This window comes from Apiospora marii, assembly GCF_038362585.1.
Source record: "Apiospora marii strain CBS 49790 chromosome Unknown utg000003l_segment0_segment0, whole genome shotgun sequence".
Classification (NCBI taxonomy): Eukaryota; Fungi; Ascomycota; class Sordariomycetes; order Amphisphaeriales; family Apiosporaceae; genus Apiospora; species Apiospora marii.
The window spans coordinates 1,614,315-1,629,719 of NW_027117374.1; the positions used below are offsets into that span (position 1 = coordinate 1,614,315).

Below are 15,405 nucleotides of genomic sequence, written 5' to 3' on the forward strand. Positions count from 1 at the left end.
CTCGTCGATATATTGGCAGACTAAGGCAGTGAGTGCTGGTGGATGGTCAAGGCAGATCCACAAGGGGCTCTCTGTGGTATTATACCACAACTGCAAGCTGGACCGGGCACATGTAAGAAGTGGCGGACCACATCAAAGAAGCTAAATCGGGTCCAGAACGACCGATCAGAACGGGAAATATACCTACTGCTTGTAATGACATATCCTTGTTGATGTAGGTACAGTACCATTTCCACAAGCGCCAGATGGCCACGGCCTGCAGGCCTGCCGAATCGGTGGACACATGCCGGGGTAGAGGGTCAGAGCTAGAGAAGTGGTTATCGTTTCCCCTCCTCCCCCTGGAGCCTTGGTATGACAGTATGGCTGATGGCTGCTGCAACGAAGGTAGTTTAGCAAGGCAAATGAGGCGACTTCTTGCTCGAGTGGGGGGTGGTCCAGTATGGTCGAGGGGAGATCGATACAAGGGATGTAACTGGAACGTAGCCCAGTAGCCCCTGTCCGGGCTGACCAACTTTGCCCATGGCTGCACCTCGAACCTGGTCACTGTTTGCAGGCACGGCTTGGCAGTGACCGGATGATAAGTAGAAGATCGTAATTAATCCATCCTGGTGTGCAACTACTCACATGTACAAGTAGTTACCATATGTTGATCGGACGCAGATGTGGCCTGATACAGCGAGCTTTCCAATATGAGATGTGATAGCCACAGCAAACGCGCAGGCCTCTTGGACTGCCCCCCATTTGGAATGGAGTACCGCGCCCTTGACATGTACATACATACGCCAGCACCCGGCATAGGCGATGTATGCACGGGGGAAGAAAGATGGAACATTCTGCCGGATTAAACATTGGGATGGATACCGGGACAGTCTCTTGGGCTGAGCTGCACGAGTTAAGAGATCGTCTCCAACATTAGGCGCTGTCTGTGCTGAATGACTCCAGCAGAGTCGGATGATACCCGAAAAGCCCCTCCGCCGTTCCAGCGACGTCGTCTCGTGTGCTCACTAGTGTCTCAGGACGATTCCGTAATGAGAGGCGACGGCAGTGAGTACCGACAGGCCGCTGCGGCGCTGCCTCGACATATTACTGTTGCTACGGCGAGGCCAGGGGGCCAGGCCAGGCCTGACCTGGTCTGATCTGATCTGATTTGATAGGAACCACGTAGATTAGATGGTCCTGGTCCTATGTCTCCTACGCCTATTGCTTCTTTGCCAGCGCTAGAGAACATTATACACTGGAGTGGAAGTGCACATAGGTGGAAGATCCTGGAGATGGATCGTGATCGGCATGGATTCCTGGCTGGAGATCAGGACTTCTCGGATGGGCATAGGCCAGGTTCTTGACAACGGTCCTAGATTCCCGAGTGCTCATCGAGTTTGAGAAATTGAGCTTAAACTTGGGGGAGGGTCCAAGACTAGACTAAAAGCAAGGGGCCGCTTGTCTCAAAGCCCCGGCCCGGAGCGAATCCGTGCGGCTGGGCAAAGATATATAACAAGTCTCCGGAAGCCGTTCCTTGGGGCCACAAGCCTTGGCAAGCCTTCCGTTCCACGAGTTCAGATCTTCCAAAGGGCGCTTGGCGCTTGGATATGGGGAGGTATCGAACGGGCAATACATATGTGGAAGAGGATGCAGGACAATTGCAAACGACAGATGCCATGTGTGCCGTCACTCGTCCAATCTCGCCAATGGTAATGTCAAATCCTCTGACCTGAAGCGTCTTGGCATGATCAGCCACAACGGGCTGGCCCGTGCTGGTCGGATTCCAGAAGGTTTGGAGATGGGCGATTGGATGACATTCTTTACTTTGTACACAGCTCAATATGAAATCAGCTGGCCTGGTCTTATCCATCGCTAATCGCCATGCCCATCCATCTTCATCGGTGAAATGGGAACCGTTTACCGATCGCGAAGAGACAATGAAGGGTGGGTGCATGCGCCTTATCTGGTTCACCATCATGATCATTTGGAATAGCTTATTTCATTCCATGCTGGTTTCCGCATTGCATATGTATGTACTCGCACACTATCACTTCCAACCTTCTTACCTCGTTGCCACGATGTTACGTCAAAGTGACAACTCAAATGTGAAGGATGGTCTAGTTACCTAGAGATATGAATGCTTGCCAGAGACTCGAGCCTCTTTCAATGGGTGGTCTTTGAGCCTAGCAATCGTTCGATCCGGTCACAACCTACCTGCCTTTCACAGTGGAACATTGGACCAGCATTCGCCGTAAATGCCCACAGTTGGCGGCAGAAAAAGATGCTGCCATCGGCGCTACACGTGCGCTCAACAACTCAAGGTAAGAAGCTGTGTTTGCTTTCCGTGCCGCAAATGGTCATTATGCGTAAGTGCACTTGACTCTCCGACAGGTGGCCAGCATCCATGCCTCTCAATCCGTTGCATACACTTCCATACCTACCTCTATGTTCTTCTCGGCAGTAGCACTTAACCTAGGATATGCGGCACGTTTCCATGTTGCCTGCTTACGATACCTAACCTTAGGAATGGAACTTTTGGGAAATGAATCCTAGCTTCCTCTCCGCTTTTTTGTCAGCCGCAGACATGTCAGCGATATGCCAATCTCTGGTCTACGAGGCTATGCGATCCTATTCCCATCAAAGGAACCCGAACAGCCAGCGCCTGCCTGATTCCAGAGAGGCTTTGGATGGCTCCCTTTTTCCCCCTTTGTCGCCCGTTGAAGAAATGCTGATAAAGAAGATGCCGCTGCCGCCGTCGCCGCGTCGTTCGGCGGGAGACCCGTAGCCCTTAAGGCAGACACCTTGCCTATCAGGGCAAGACTCGCCTATCCAATGACGTTGCCCCATGGGGCGAGACAGGGGTCAGAACGACGCGAAGGATGCTGAAAAGGGTCCTCTAGCCTTTAGCGACTTCTGGGCGACTAGGTTTACGATTACTATGCATTGTTTATTTTTAAGTATGGCATGGGGTTCTGGCAAATAAATCGTACATAGGTAGAGAAACATGTCTTGCGGTGTCGCGTCGTACATGTTGCCTTTTGCACACAGCTGCCCATACGCTCGTTGATACTCCAAAATGCGAACTTCAGGAGTTGTTGCAGCCTCTGCACTCGCTTTGACTAATACCGCCCATGCCGCCGACCTGACCGACTATGTCTTACCTGACGTGAGTTTCCCAATGTATCAAATACATTAACGTTCAGTTGATTGGGCAAAGCCAAATCCTGCGCGCGCGACCAAGTCCCTTCGTCTGATCTTCTCATAGGCCGGAACCATCGACGGCGGCAACACGTTTCCAGGAGTGAGCCTGCCGTTTGGGATCATCAAGCTGGGCCCCGATCTGTACACCGGGTCGGACAGCTACTCGGGGTACCAGGCGACGGGCAACTTCACGGGCTTCAGCCTCCTCCACGAGAGCGGGACGGGCGGCGCGCCCAAGTATGGCGTCGTGTCGCAGATGCCGGTGCTGGGCGACATCGAGAACCCCCTGGAGGACCACAACGACACTCGCTCAGCCAAGGACGAGGCACGAGTCGGTCACTACAAGGCGCATCTCGGAAGCGGTACGACCTTGGAGATGAGCGCGACGCATCGGGCGGGTCTGTACAGTTACACGTTTCCCCAGGACAGCACATCCTCGAATGTTATTGTCGACGTGTCCCATGTGCTCCCCTCCTTCCGGGGACAGGGGCTCGGGCAGAGCTACCTAGGAGGGAACATTTCGGTCTCTGAAGATCCCCAGAGCGGCACACTTCGCTATGAGGGCTTTGGCTCGTACGATAATGTGAGTATCTCCTTGGGCCTCTTGAGCAAGGCCGTACCTATGATTCAGGTCATACTAACCTACCCCTGTTACAGGGCTGGAACCGCGCGCCAAAATGGACTGTCTACTTCTGTGGGCATTTCGACAAAGAAGCAACCTACAAGACATTTGTCGGCACCGAGCCATTGGCGACCGAGCTTGCCTCATACGACGATACACCCAGCGTCGAGTCCACTGCCCGACTCGGGGCCGCCTTCACCTTCAACTCTACCCAGGTCACCTCCCGGGTCGGAGTCTCTTTCATCTCCACAGATCAGGCCTGCAAGAATGTCGACGAGGAGATACCCGCTGACACCTCATTGGCTACCTTGGAAGATAACGTGAAAAAGGCGTGGAATGACCGGATCTTGTCCAAAATCACCACCACGGATACCGACAACACGAACCTGCAGCTTCTGTATACGTCGCTGTACCATATGAATATCATCCCCACCAACAAGACAGGAGAGAACCCTCTTTGGTCTTCGGGTGAACCCTACTACGATGACACCTTCACACTTTGGGACTTGGTAAGTACATAGTATCTTAATACTTTGATTTCCCAAGCAGTCTTCTAACTGCCTTTAGTTCCGCTGCACCACCTCCCTCTTCCACGTAATCGAGCCCGTCGCCTACGAGGAGTTCATCCGCTCCCTCGTCGACATCTGGCGCCACGACGGCTTCATGCCCGACGGGCGCTCCTCCTTCGCCAACGGCGTCACGCAGGGCGGCTCCAACGCCGACAACGTCCTGGCCGACGCGTACGTCAAGGGCGTGCGCGGGGCCGTCGACTGGGAGGACGCCTTCCGGGCCATGGTCACGGACGCCGAGACGGTGCCGCCCAACAACAAAGACCCGAGAGATAGCAGCGCCGGGACCAAGGAAGGGCGCGGCGCACTGCCCGACTGGCTCGAGCACGGCTACATTACGACCAAGTACAAGCGCTCCGTCACCCAGGCCGTCGAGTACTCCGCCAACGACTTCGGCCTGTACCAGGTCGCGTCCGGGCTCGGCAAGGCGGACGACGCAGACAAGTACCTGAACCGATCGCGCAACTGGCGGAACCAGTGGAACCCGGACATGAAGTTCCAGGATTTCACCGGCTTCCTAGGCCCCCGCAACGAGGATGGCACATTCAAGGAGCAGGACCCCCTCTCGTGCGGCGGCTGCTATTGGGGCGACGCCTACTACCAGGGCCTCCCGATCGAGTACTCGTTCAACGCACACCACGACATCGAGCACCTGATCAAGCTGTGCGGCGGCGTCGACGCCTTCATCGCGAGGCTCGAGGCCATGTTCACCCCGGAACTGAACCCCAGCGGCGACTCCAAGTTCAACAAGACGCTCTTCAACCCGGGCAACGAGCCGAGCTTCACCACGCCCTTCTTGTTCAACTACGTCGGCCGCCAGGATCTGACGGTCAAGTACAGTCGCTTCAACGCCAAGAGCTACTACCATCCCACGCCAGGCGGCCTGCCGGGCAACTCGGATGCTGGTGCGATGGAGTCCTGGGTGCTCTGGGTCATGCTTGGTCTTTACCCCATGACCGGCCAGACGACCTTCTTGGTCGGGTCACCCTGGTTCAGCGATCTTACGATCCACCTCGGCGGCGAGAAGGAACTGCACATTACCACGACCGGGGGTAGCGAGGACGCCTACTACGTGCAGAGCCTGAAAGTCAACGGGGAGGCTTGGGAGAAGGCATGGGTAACCTGGGACGATGTCTTTGCCAACGGAGGATCAATGGAATATGTTCTTGGATCGGAGCCGGTGAACTGGGCAACTGGCCCAACACCCCCTAGCCCTGCAACAAGCAGCGGCGCATCTTCATGAACAGCCTTAGGCAGCTTGGGTGTCCTTCTGCTTTGTTGGATGACTCTTGCCTTGACCTGGTGCGTCTGGTTGGGATAACTTGAGGAATTTGAGATATTCCTCTCCGATTACATATGCACATACCTACCTACATAGCATGTACAAACTGCTGGGCTGCTTAGTCCAGGCCCAGTTAGATCAAAATCCACATGAATACATATCAACTAGCATTCACTCAAGTACATCATCGACTCCTCCTGAACCTGCCTATGATCTTCGATGGAACTGCCATGCTTTCAATCATTCAACGTGACTAACAAGAACCACCTGGACGGAATACCCAACCCCAATCTGAAAGACCCCTTAATCCACAAAGATCCCCAATGGGATACCGAACCCAACCGCATAATTCGGCATATCCACCACCTCCGTCAACCTCAAGTTGCCCGCCACACTCGCCAACATGTACGCCTCGACCCGCTCCATCCCCTTCTCCGCCACCAGCCAAGCCAACACACCACGCACCGCCTTCCGCGTCGCCTCGCGCAAATCCGCATTCACGCCCAACGCCATGAACTCGCGTCCCTCAACCCCTCTTACCACATCACCATCGAGCTCCGGCCTAGTCTCCCGCGGCGCCGTCACGATCGCCGGCCCGTCGGCGCACCAGCTCTTGGCCTTCTCCCCTTTCTCGACCGTCACGCGCAGCCGACACCGCATCGGCGTCTCCACCGCCGTCCCGCACACCTCCCCATCGCCCTGCGCCGCGTGCCCGTCCCCGGCACTGAGCAGGGCGCCGGCTGCCTGGACCGGCAGGTAGAGCGAGCTGCCGCAGGTAATATGGCGCGTGTCGATGTTGCCGCCCGTGAGCGGCATAGGCGGCACCATGGGGTGGTCGCCCCCCTCGGCCGGCGCAATGCCAATGGTGCCCAGGAACGGGGAGAAGGGCACGCGGATCCTGCCCCGGAGGTGTTCGCTGGCCGTCGTCGGGAACTCGATGTAACCCCTCTCGGCGGCCCTGCGAAGGTCCCACATCCGCAGCGCCGGCGCTTGGTCGGCGAATTCGTCGGCCAGGATCCCGAAGCCTGGGAAGATGGCAGTCCAGCCGTAGTCGGCCGTCTTCAGCTCGAGGAAGTCGATACGTAGCACGTCACCCGGCTCTGCACCTTCTACGAAGACCGGGCCATGACCCGGATCCGTTTGGGCGAATACAAAGCCCGATAGTGCTTCCTCAACATTGTCCGGACGGATCTGGTTATACTAAGTAAGTTGTAGTATCAATGTTTAACACTCATTATTCTATTACCTGGTTATTACCCCCGTCATGCAGATCGAATGAAATTTCGGCTCCAGAAGGCACAGTGAGCACCGGTAGGAGATCTCGAGACCACTTGAAGTGTTTGGTACCAGGATGGATATGGAATGAATGTGCCATTATATCCATGCAGATGAAGGCAACAGCAAGTGAAATGGTAATGTGGCTTTGATTTCTGCCGAGATGACAAGACAGATTGTATACTTCAGCAGAATATCAAGCAACGAACGTAGGAAACATACAAGACCCAAGTGTTGCATACTACTCCGCACACTCTCCAAGAGGAGAGACCCCGCTTCAACGCATTGCGGCATAGCAAACAACTGGATTGCTGCTGAGTGATTGCATGTGTGAAATGACTCAAGATTTGGACTCAAATGATAACCTGTCAACAAAGACGCGCAACAAGCAGGAGTTCGGGGTTCAAATCACAAAAGCATGAATCGTAAGGTGTCTAAACGTAAAATCAATTCTTCATAACTACAGAGCAAACCAAATGGACGACAGCTAGTATAGGATTCACGCCCTGTGCCTTTGTATAGCTTTTCCGGTATCCACGGTTGCATCATTCCTTGTCCCCCAAGGCGTCGCATTTCCACCCGGGCGCCTTAGGCCCAACCCGTAAATGCGAGATTCTGTCTCATAATCGTCGTGAAATGTGGTATGAGACCAGTGTATATCAGCTTGCTGATAAGCTGCTTACAGCTTGTCGTAGTACTATATAAAAACATTAGTGAGTGATTCAAGACGAATTGGTAGCTTGGATTGAACTTACGTTGCTGACATCAGGCACATCGACCTTAAGACCCTTGCGCTTACGGATGGTCTGGACGATACCACCAACCTTGGAGGTGTTGTCGAGGGCAGAGCCACCGGGAAGGACTTGCCAGTGGTCGAAGACCATCTGGGGGAAGGCCTGACCACCAGTTCCCTGTCGGAGATCGGCGTTGAAGCCGAAAGACTCCATGACGGGCAGGTAAGCCTTGATGGTGAACAGAGGAGTACCGGGACGCTGCTCCTCAGCGAAGACGTGACCTCTGCGGCGGGTAAGGACACCGTAGACACCACCCATGGCCTGCTCGGGCACTTGAATCTCGACCAGGAAGACGGGCTCCTGGAGAGCGGGCTCGGAAAGCAGAGTAGAAGCGTACAGGACGCGACGGGTAGTAGGCATGATCTGACCAGCACCACGGTGAATGGCATCGGCGTGGAGGGTAACATCCATGATGTTCCAGCGGACACCACGCATGGGCTCCTCGGCAACGGGACCCTCACGGGTGGCCCACTGGAAACCGGAGACGACAGAGTCCTTAATTTCGTTCAGGTACTGAACGGCCTTGGTCTGGTCGACCAACAGGTTAGGGCCCTGGGTATCGGGACCGAAGCACCAAATCTTGCGGGCATCGGTGACATCCCAGCCGAAGTCGTCAGCCAGGGTGCGGGCACGAGTCTTGAAATCCTCACGAGGGGAGATCTTGCCAGCCTCAATGGCCAGAGCAAGCTCCTCATCGATGGGCTCAGCCGTCATGTAGATACGGTTGTGCTTGTTGGGGGACTTGGACAGAGCAGTCATGCTGGACTTGGCAGCAATCGACTCACGGTAACCGACGACGGGGTCGGAGATGATGAGAGGAACACCAGCGTGGTCGTTCTCGAGATCGTTCAAGCAAATCTCGAGATGCAGCTCACCGGCACCGGCGACGACGTGCTCACCAGACTCGTTGGAGGAAGTCAGGACACAAGGGTCAGACTTGGACAGACGCTTAAGACCTTCGACAAGCTTGGGGAGATCCTGGGCGTTCTTGACCTGGACGGAACGCTGGACGACAGGCGAGACGGAGAACTTCATGACCTTCATGTTGTGGGCAGTGTCGCTGGTGGTGAGGGTACCAGACTTGAGCAGGAACTGATCAATACCGACCAGACCGACAATGTTACCAGCGGGCATGTCGTCAATGGGGTCGACCTTGCCACCCATCATCAGAACGGTACGCTGGATGGCCTTGATGAAGAGATCCTCCTTCTTGCCAGGAACGTAGTTGGGTCCCTGGATGCGGACCTTGAGACCGGATCGGACGGTACCGGCGAAGACACGACCGAAGGCGTAGAAGCGACCCTTATCGGAGGTCGGCACCATCTTGGAGACGTACAGCATGAGGGGTCCCTTGGGGTCGCAGTCACGGATGGCAACAGCGGCCTCATCATCCTGAGGACCCTCGTACAGAGTCTCGACACGGTACTTCTGGGCCGTGACGGGCGAAGGAAGGTGAAGAATCATCATCTCCATCAGGGAGTCAGCGGCGGGCAGGAAAGTGCGCATGACAGCCTTGAGCAGCTGCTTGCCCTCCTTGTCCTTGTCGGCAGCCTCGAGCTTGAGGTCGAGCTTGCTGAGAAGAGTGGTGACCTCATCCTTCTTGAAGTTCATGACGGCGGAGAAGATCTTGAAGATGGGGTCCAGGATGAACTGGTTGAAGGCACGCTCCAGCTCCTTACCCTCGTGGGAGCTCTTGGTGGTCCACTTCTTGGTGTGGGGGTTGAAGTAGTTGTCGCCCCAGAGACGCTCCATCATCTTGTTGCGGTCGACACCGAACTTCTTGGCGTAACGGGTGGCGAACTGGCGGACGGTGAAAGCCCAACCGTGCAGACCGGAACCGAAAGCGACGGTACCCTTGTAGGGGTAGACCTGGAGGTCACCGAGAGACTTGTCCAGGTAAGTCGAGATGACGACGTTCACGGACTCGATGGTACGCGAGAAGGACTGGTACAAGTCCTCCTTGGAGACCTGAAGCTCGAGAAGAGCACGATCGACCTTGTTGATGACAACAACAGGCTTGATGCGCTCAGACAGAGCCTGACGCAGGACGGTCTCGGTCTGAACACAGACACCCTCAACGGTATCGACGACGACCAGAGCACCATCAGTGACTCGCAGAGCAGCAGTGACTTCGGAAGAGAAATCAACGTGACCAGGCGAATCGATCAGGTTGATCAAGAAGCCGTTGCCGTCGGTCTTCTGGTCAACGATGTCCTTGATGTCTTCCTCCTGAGGAAGCTCGCCGTACAGGGAAATGGCGGTGGACTTGATGGTGATACCACGGTCCTGCTCATCTTGACGGGTGTCGGTGGCACGGGCATCTCCGGCCTTGGCGGAGGAGATAATACCGCACTTGGCCAGCAGAGAGTCTGTCAGGGTAGATTTGCCGTGATCGACGTGGGCAATGACGGACATGTTACGGACATTGGTACTATGATTCAGTTAGCAATAATCCCAGGTCTGCGAGTTGGGACCATTATCGAGTTCCCAATCCTCTTTCTCTGTTATTTTGACGTTGAATACTTACGGCTTGTCCATCAGCTTACGCACCTCGTCCACGGCTGCGCGAGTTCGTTTTGGTTAGCATGGATGTGATGATGAAGATCTGGTGTTGAAGATGTCGAGCCATCAGGGGCAGGGTGGATGGATGTCAAGCCATCATCTCCGGGCAACAAATCGCCCAGGAAATGATAATCGACTTCTCGGAAGGTAATAATGCTTGCAAATCGAACTTACTGAAGCTGCAAGAAAACAAAAGTTAGCATGATATCGGATGGGTGGGTGGTAGTGAGGATCTGGTGTGATGATGCCGGCCCCTCGGAGCGCCGCGAAACGACATGGTTCAAACATCGCAAGGCAAATAATTGCCGTTATAGCAATGAACGACGCCTTTGGGAGATGAGGATGGATAGATATCTTGACTTACTTGACCATCTTGGCGGTGTTTTACGGGCGAGACCCGAAGAAAAACCTGTGATGTGTGGTGGTGTTGAAAGGACCCGATGATGCGGGGTTGTGCGAGGCGAGAAAGAGACCTCTTCTGTGCAAAAGTCGATCAAGAGACGATCGACAAGACAGATTGAACACAGGAATTTCCGAAGAAGATGTTGATGTTTATAAGTCGCACGCAGCACCAACAGAAGGCTCCCTGCAGTGGTTATGTGAAGAGGGAGGAGGGGGTGGGCGGGAGGGTAGGTAGGAAATCTGTCGCAGTCGAATAAACTGGTCGAAGTGCGGGGCTGCAGGGAAAAAAAAAACTGAGGGGAGCAGCTTGGCCCCACCTTACGGGCTTGCGAAAGTTGGTGGTGCTCTGTTAATGGGACAACTTCTCCCAAGCCCTAATTGAATAATTGCCACTGGATGCTATGGATTATTCTACTGCTTATCTCACTCTCGTCCACTGGAATAATAGGTCTCCCATTGAATACATTGGCAAAATACACTGGAGTAATCCGGTTATTCCGTTGGTCCCAGCTGTCTTGTTTGTCATAATAGCTGCTATGCGCCACTGGAGTCATCGTCCTGAAAAACGAAGTTATTCTATAGGCAGATGACTGGCTGGCCGGCCTACATAATATCTGTGGGATAACTGAAACTGGGCGGGGAGGACTCATCCATCGCCTCTTATCGCGCAGTGGAATTTCTAAGCAAATGCTGATTTGGTGCGCCGTAATCATGCGCAGGGTACTGTGTACTGCCACGGCCTTTCGGGGCCTGGACTGGGTGACTGGTGTCTCAAGTCTGAATATGGACAGCGGATTTACCCACTCGTCTCATGAGAACATGTGGGATGATGCCACTCGACTTACTGGTTGCTGGGTAAATTTTACCCGATGGCTCTCTGCCCCAAAGCAGCAGCCAGTCTTGCTCACCCGGTGTGACTCCTCCTTAAGTCCGAGAGGCTAAGAGGAGGAGCTTCGCAGCTAAGCATGGATGACAGCTTGAATAAGTCCTCGACTAGCTCACTAGGAGGCAGTGCCGCAGACACAGGCCCAAAGTCAAAGAGCCCAAGAATCGGGCATGAAGTGGATTACCATCACATACGAACTTTAACTGGAGTGCTGCTTTCTTTTCGTTTACCCTGCAGGAAACCTGGAACAAGATGCCCGGCCACCCACTTCAATGCTCAAAGTCTCTCACCACCCATAGCCATTATTCTTCACCTTCAAGATATCCTTGGGCCCGTAATGAGCAGCTTGAAAACACTACCTATGAAACATATGCTGTTTCTTTCCTGGTCCTCGTAGTGCTAGAATCAGAAAGGGGAATGACCAAGTGCTTCTAGTTCCGGGCGCTATGTTGGAGGAAGCTGCTCTTGAGGCTTCTCGTGTACCACCCCACCAGCAGAGCAACCTTCAACCTTCCTGGTAAATCCTTCGTTTTCAACTCGTAAAACCATCATACCTATGATGGTCACTGGGCACAGCAAACAGGTGGTACATGCAGCATCAGTTCAATAAAATGTCCCAGTGTTGCCAAGCTACCACTGATTACCCCTCTCTTTACATGTACCCAAGCACTTCCTTTTGCTCATGCTCAAAGTGGGGGACGATTCGGATATGCATCCCCCATATGTGGGTTGGAGGGGTAGTTCCGATAAGCTTACTGCTTACCTTATCGATAGCCACTATACCAATGACATACCTCTATGCGTTCTGAGACTCGCTTGGCTAAGAGTGCCAGGTGAATAGAAGGCATTGGGAAGACCAATGAAGTCTTCAATTCTCAAGTATTCAATGAATATCGGTGTAAAACTTGAAAAGTGAATGCATTACATCGGTTTGTTTTTTAGGAAAAAACCCAGAGACATTGCTCACTTTCAACCATCACCACCCGTTGTAAACAGAGTACACCTTGACCAAAGATTCAACTCACATAAGGAGGGAGTTTGGTCTTTGATTCAGGTCTTTGATTCAGGTCTTATTCAGAAGACTGTTTGCAAGACGACCATTTTCAGTGATTCTCAAGATGTCTCAACCGGGACGAAGAACCTACCTCAACCTGGTGAAAATATGCGACAACTACCCCCACATCGACATCTCTCAGCTGCCCTACTCGCACGATGACCGAAAGGCGCTTTACCAGCTCCTACTCCCTGGCGACTCTCGGCCCCATGGATTCATGCTTCCTTCCATAGTCCAGAAGATGCCGTGGACGTCCAACTTCGCCATCACCCACGACCCCTCCGGCCCGCGCAGTGTCCGCGTCCTCGACCCCTCCAATGGAGCTGACACCGCCAGCGCCGTCAACGCGGCTTTCAAGGAGGTGATCCAAGCAGCTTCGCAATCGAAGATCTTCGGAAATCTGATCCGAACACATCCTGAGGACTACAAGGTTCTAGGGGCCGATTACGATGGAAAGCGTGTGCAGCTGCTGAGAGCGGCAGCGGGACTGTTCGGGATCTGTTGCCGTGGAGCGCACATGACCGTCTACACCCGCACACCCGCCGGCGAAATCAAGATCTGGGTACCCCGGCGCAGTCGGCATCTCAACACGTGGCCGGGGAAGCTGGACACCACCGTAGCTGGTGGCATCAGAGCCGGGGAATCGCCCTTCGAGTGCATCCTCCACGAAGCCGACGAGGAAGCTTCACTACCCGAGGACCTTGTTCGCAAGCATGCGAAGTCGGTAGGCGCGGTCACGTACGTCGCCGAGAGCGCGGCCGGCTCCGGCGGGGAGCTGGGTCTGGTGGTACCCGACGTGCTGTACCTCTACGATCTCGAGGTCGGGCCGGACATCGCCCCTAAGCCCCAAGACGACGAAGTGGAAGAGTTCTATTTGATGTCGGTGGACGAAGTCAAGGAGGCGCTTCTGCGAGAAGAGTTCAAGACGAACTGTGCTTCCGCTATGATCGACTTCTTTGTTCGACATGGCATACTGACGGATGAGAACGAACCCGACTTTCTGGAAATCGTCACTCGGCTGCATCGTAGCTTACCAGTTCCGACTCGGCCGCTATGAGACTAGGTAGAGTACTATCAGTCCTCGATGGTTCATATTATTCATAATAGAACATGACCAGTTTCCTCCTTTACGTTGCTTTGGATCCGATAATTCGAATGAGCATAGGTACACATACGGTATGTGCCATGAGAATGGGCGTGCCCTGGAGGAAGTTTTGCAATTGATCCTGATGGTTTGCGGTTCATGAGAATCCCGATTGAGAGTGCAACAAAAGGGGCGAGTTACCACATGCCTGTCGTTGAAGAGATTCGTTACTTCCCGACCGACTGCAAATGGGACAATGATAGCCATCATCTGTTGAGAAACCAACGAGCCATCTTCACTCCATCTGTATCATGGGATTTCCAGAAGGATCAGGCCATTGAGCTCCATAAGAGATCCGGATAAATCACCATCCAAACTCGTGTGGTTCTCGAGAGACGAAGACTTTAACAATGTCCAATTCGCAGTCGACCAGGAAGCAACATATCTATTCAACACCAGGCAAGGAGTACTGCGGACTGGGTCCTTGGCGCTGAAGGAAAAGATGACACCACATGCCAGAGCTGAGGTATAGCAGACTGCAATGTTGAAGGCTCAGATCCCCGAAGCTCCGGCTAGATTTCATGCAAGCCTCGTTTTCGGGGGTACATGCCTGACTTATATGAGTTATCGTATGGCGCTGGTAATAATGGCCTGTTGGCTACTGCAGACCTGAGTAAGAGATGCACGTATTTTAGATGGATATGTTCTTGGAACATTTATCATTCGGACCTTAGGTTGTCGAGTGCTTGACGTCAAACTATGCGTTTCTATTCCTGTCTTGGCAACGTGCATGTGATGCACGCCCTGGTCTTGGACAATATACCGATTTCTCCCTGCCAAGCTGGCACAGACATTGCAATTTTCGACTGTCGACTGATTTATATTTTGTAATATATGCGCCCATTGATTATAGTTCTTCTTGTTTCTATTAATGAATCTCCTTCGGATGACTTTAGGTATTCAATCAGCGCGGTACCACCCGCAAGTAGTTTTGATCCTTGGACGACATATCCTCCCTCTCGCTAGAATCGCAGATTTCACTGCGCGCGCGCGGGAGCTAGCTCCTTACTGTACTCAACTACTCGCAACATATTTTCCAAGGGCTGGGAATGATGCTTAATGCCGCAGCAGCGAAGTCTCTAACCTGACGCCCCCAGTTGCTCAAGGTGGCCTCGTAGCGTTGCCCGGTTGAGATGCCCAAGGCCACCACTTGCGGACCGAGTCCACTGCGATGCGACAGTTGCCGCCCATGAAGTCTTTAGACGATTTTGGAGAATGTACGCCCTATTGGTGATTTAGCTACTCCCACTCGCGGTGGCTGCCAACTGGATTCCCTCAAGGCCCAAGCCGCCGAACATTAGATCTGATCGCCGGTAGACGCTTCACAATATGCCAAGACCGCAAGCTCCCAAGCCTATTGCCATTATCCGGAGGTAAACATATTTACCAGTAGCTCCAATGGAAGCTTTGAGAGCAAAGGGTTCACATCTCAGCTGAAAGCTGCGTCCAAATTAGGCCGAATGAGGTGGTTAGCTTCCTGTCCGGGCCATCGCTAGTACAGGTCTTTTAGCCGCCCTTTCTTGCCTCCAGGGAGCTGAAAAGACTCGGGATATCGTCTGAACTAAGTCAGTTTGGCAACGCTGCCAACGCAGCTTAAAATAAGGGTATCACCCATTCCCGATACTCTGTGGCGTT

General features: G+C 53.7%; 4 protein-coding genes across 4 annotated transcripts; 2 read left to right on the forward strand and 2 right to left on the reverse strand.

Annotated features, from left to right (window-relative positions):
• Positions 1-3,055: 3,055 nt before the first annotated feature.
• Positions 3,056-5,614, forward strand: PG985_004017 (uncharacterized protein; the record flags this gene model as incomplete). The annotated part of the gene is made up of 4 exons (XM_066823786.1): positions 3,056-3,145; positions 3,245-3,763; positions 3,838-4,311; positions 4,370-5,614. The coding sequence occupies 4 exons, from the start codon at positions 3,056-3,058 to the stop codon at positions 5,612-5,614; spliced, it is 2,328 nt and encodes a 775-aa protein (XP_066686946.1).
• A 342-nt stretch (positions 5,615-5,956) lies between these two features.
• Positions 5,957-6,919, reverse strand: PG985_004018 (uncharacterized protein; the record flags this gene model as incomplete). Its single annotated transcript, XM_066823787.1, has 2 exons — positions 5,957-6,853; positions 6,911-6,919. The coding sequence occupies 2 exons, from the start codon at positions 6,917-6,919 to the stop codon at positions 5,957-5,959; spliced, it is 906 nt and encodes a 301-aa protein (XP_066686947.1).
• A 688-nt stretch (positions 6,920-7,607) lies between these two features.
• Positions 7,608-10,656, reverse strand: PG985_004019 (translation elongation factor aEF-2; the record flags this gene model as incomplete). The annotated part of the gene is made up of 3 exons (XM_066823788.1): positions 7,608-7,625; positions 7,684-10,153; positions 10,649-10,656. The coding sequence occupies 3 exons, from the start codon at positions 10,654-10,656 to the stop codon at positions 7,608-7,610; spliced, it is 2,496 nt and encodes an 831-aa protein (XP_066686948.1).
• A 2,034-nt stretch (positions 10,657-12,690) lies between these two features.
• Positions 12,691-13,683, forward strand: PG985_004020 (uncharacterized protein; the record flags this gene model as incomplete). Its single annotated transcript, XM_066823789.1, has 1 exon — positions 12,691-13,683. The coding sequence occupies one exon, from the start codon at positions 12,691-12,693 to the stop codon at positions 13,681-13,683; it is 993 nt and encodes a 330-aa protein (XP_066686949.1).
• Between the last annotated feature and the right edge of the window lie 1,722 nt (positions 13,684-15,405).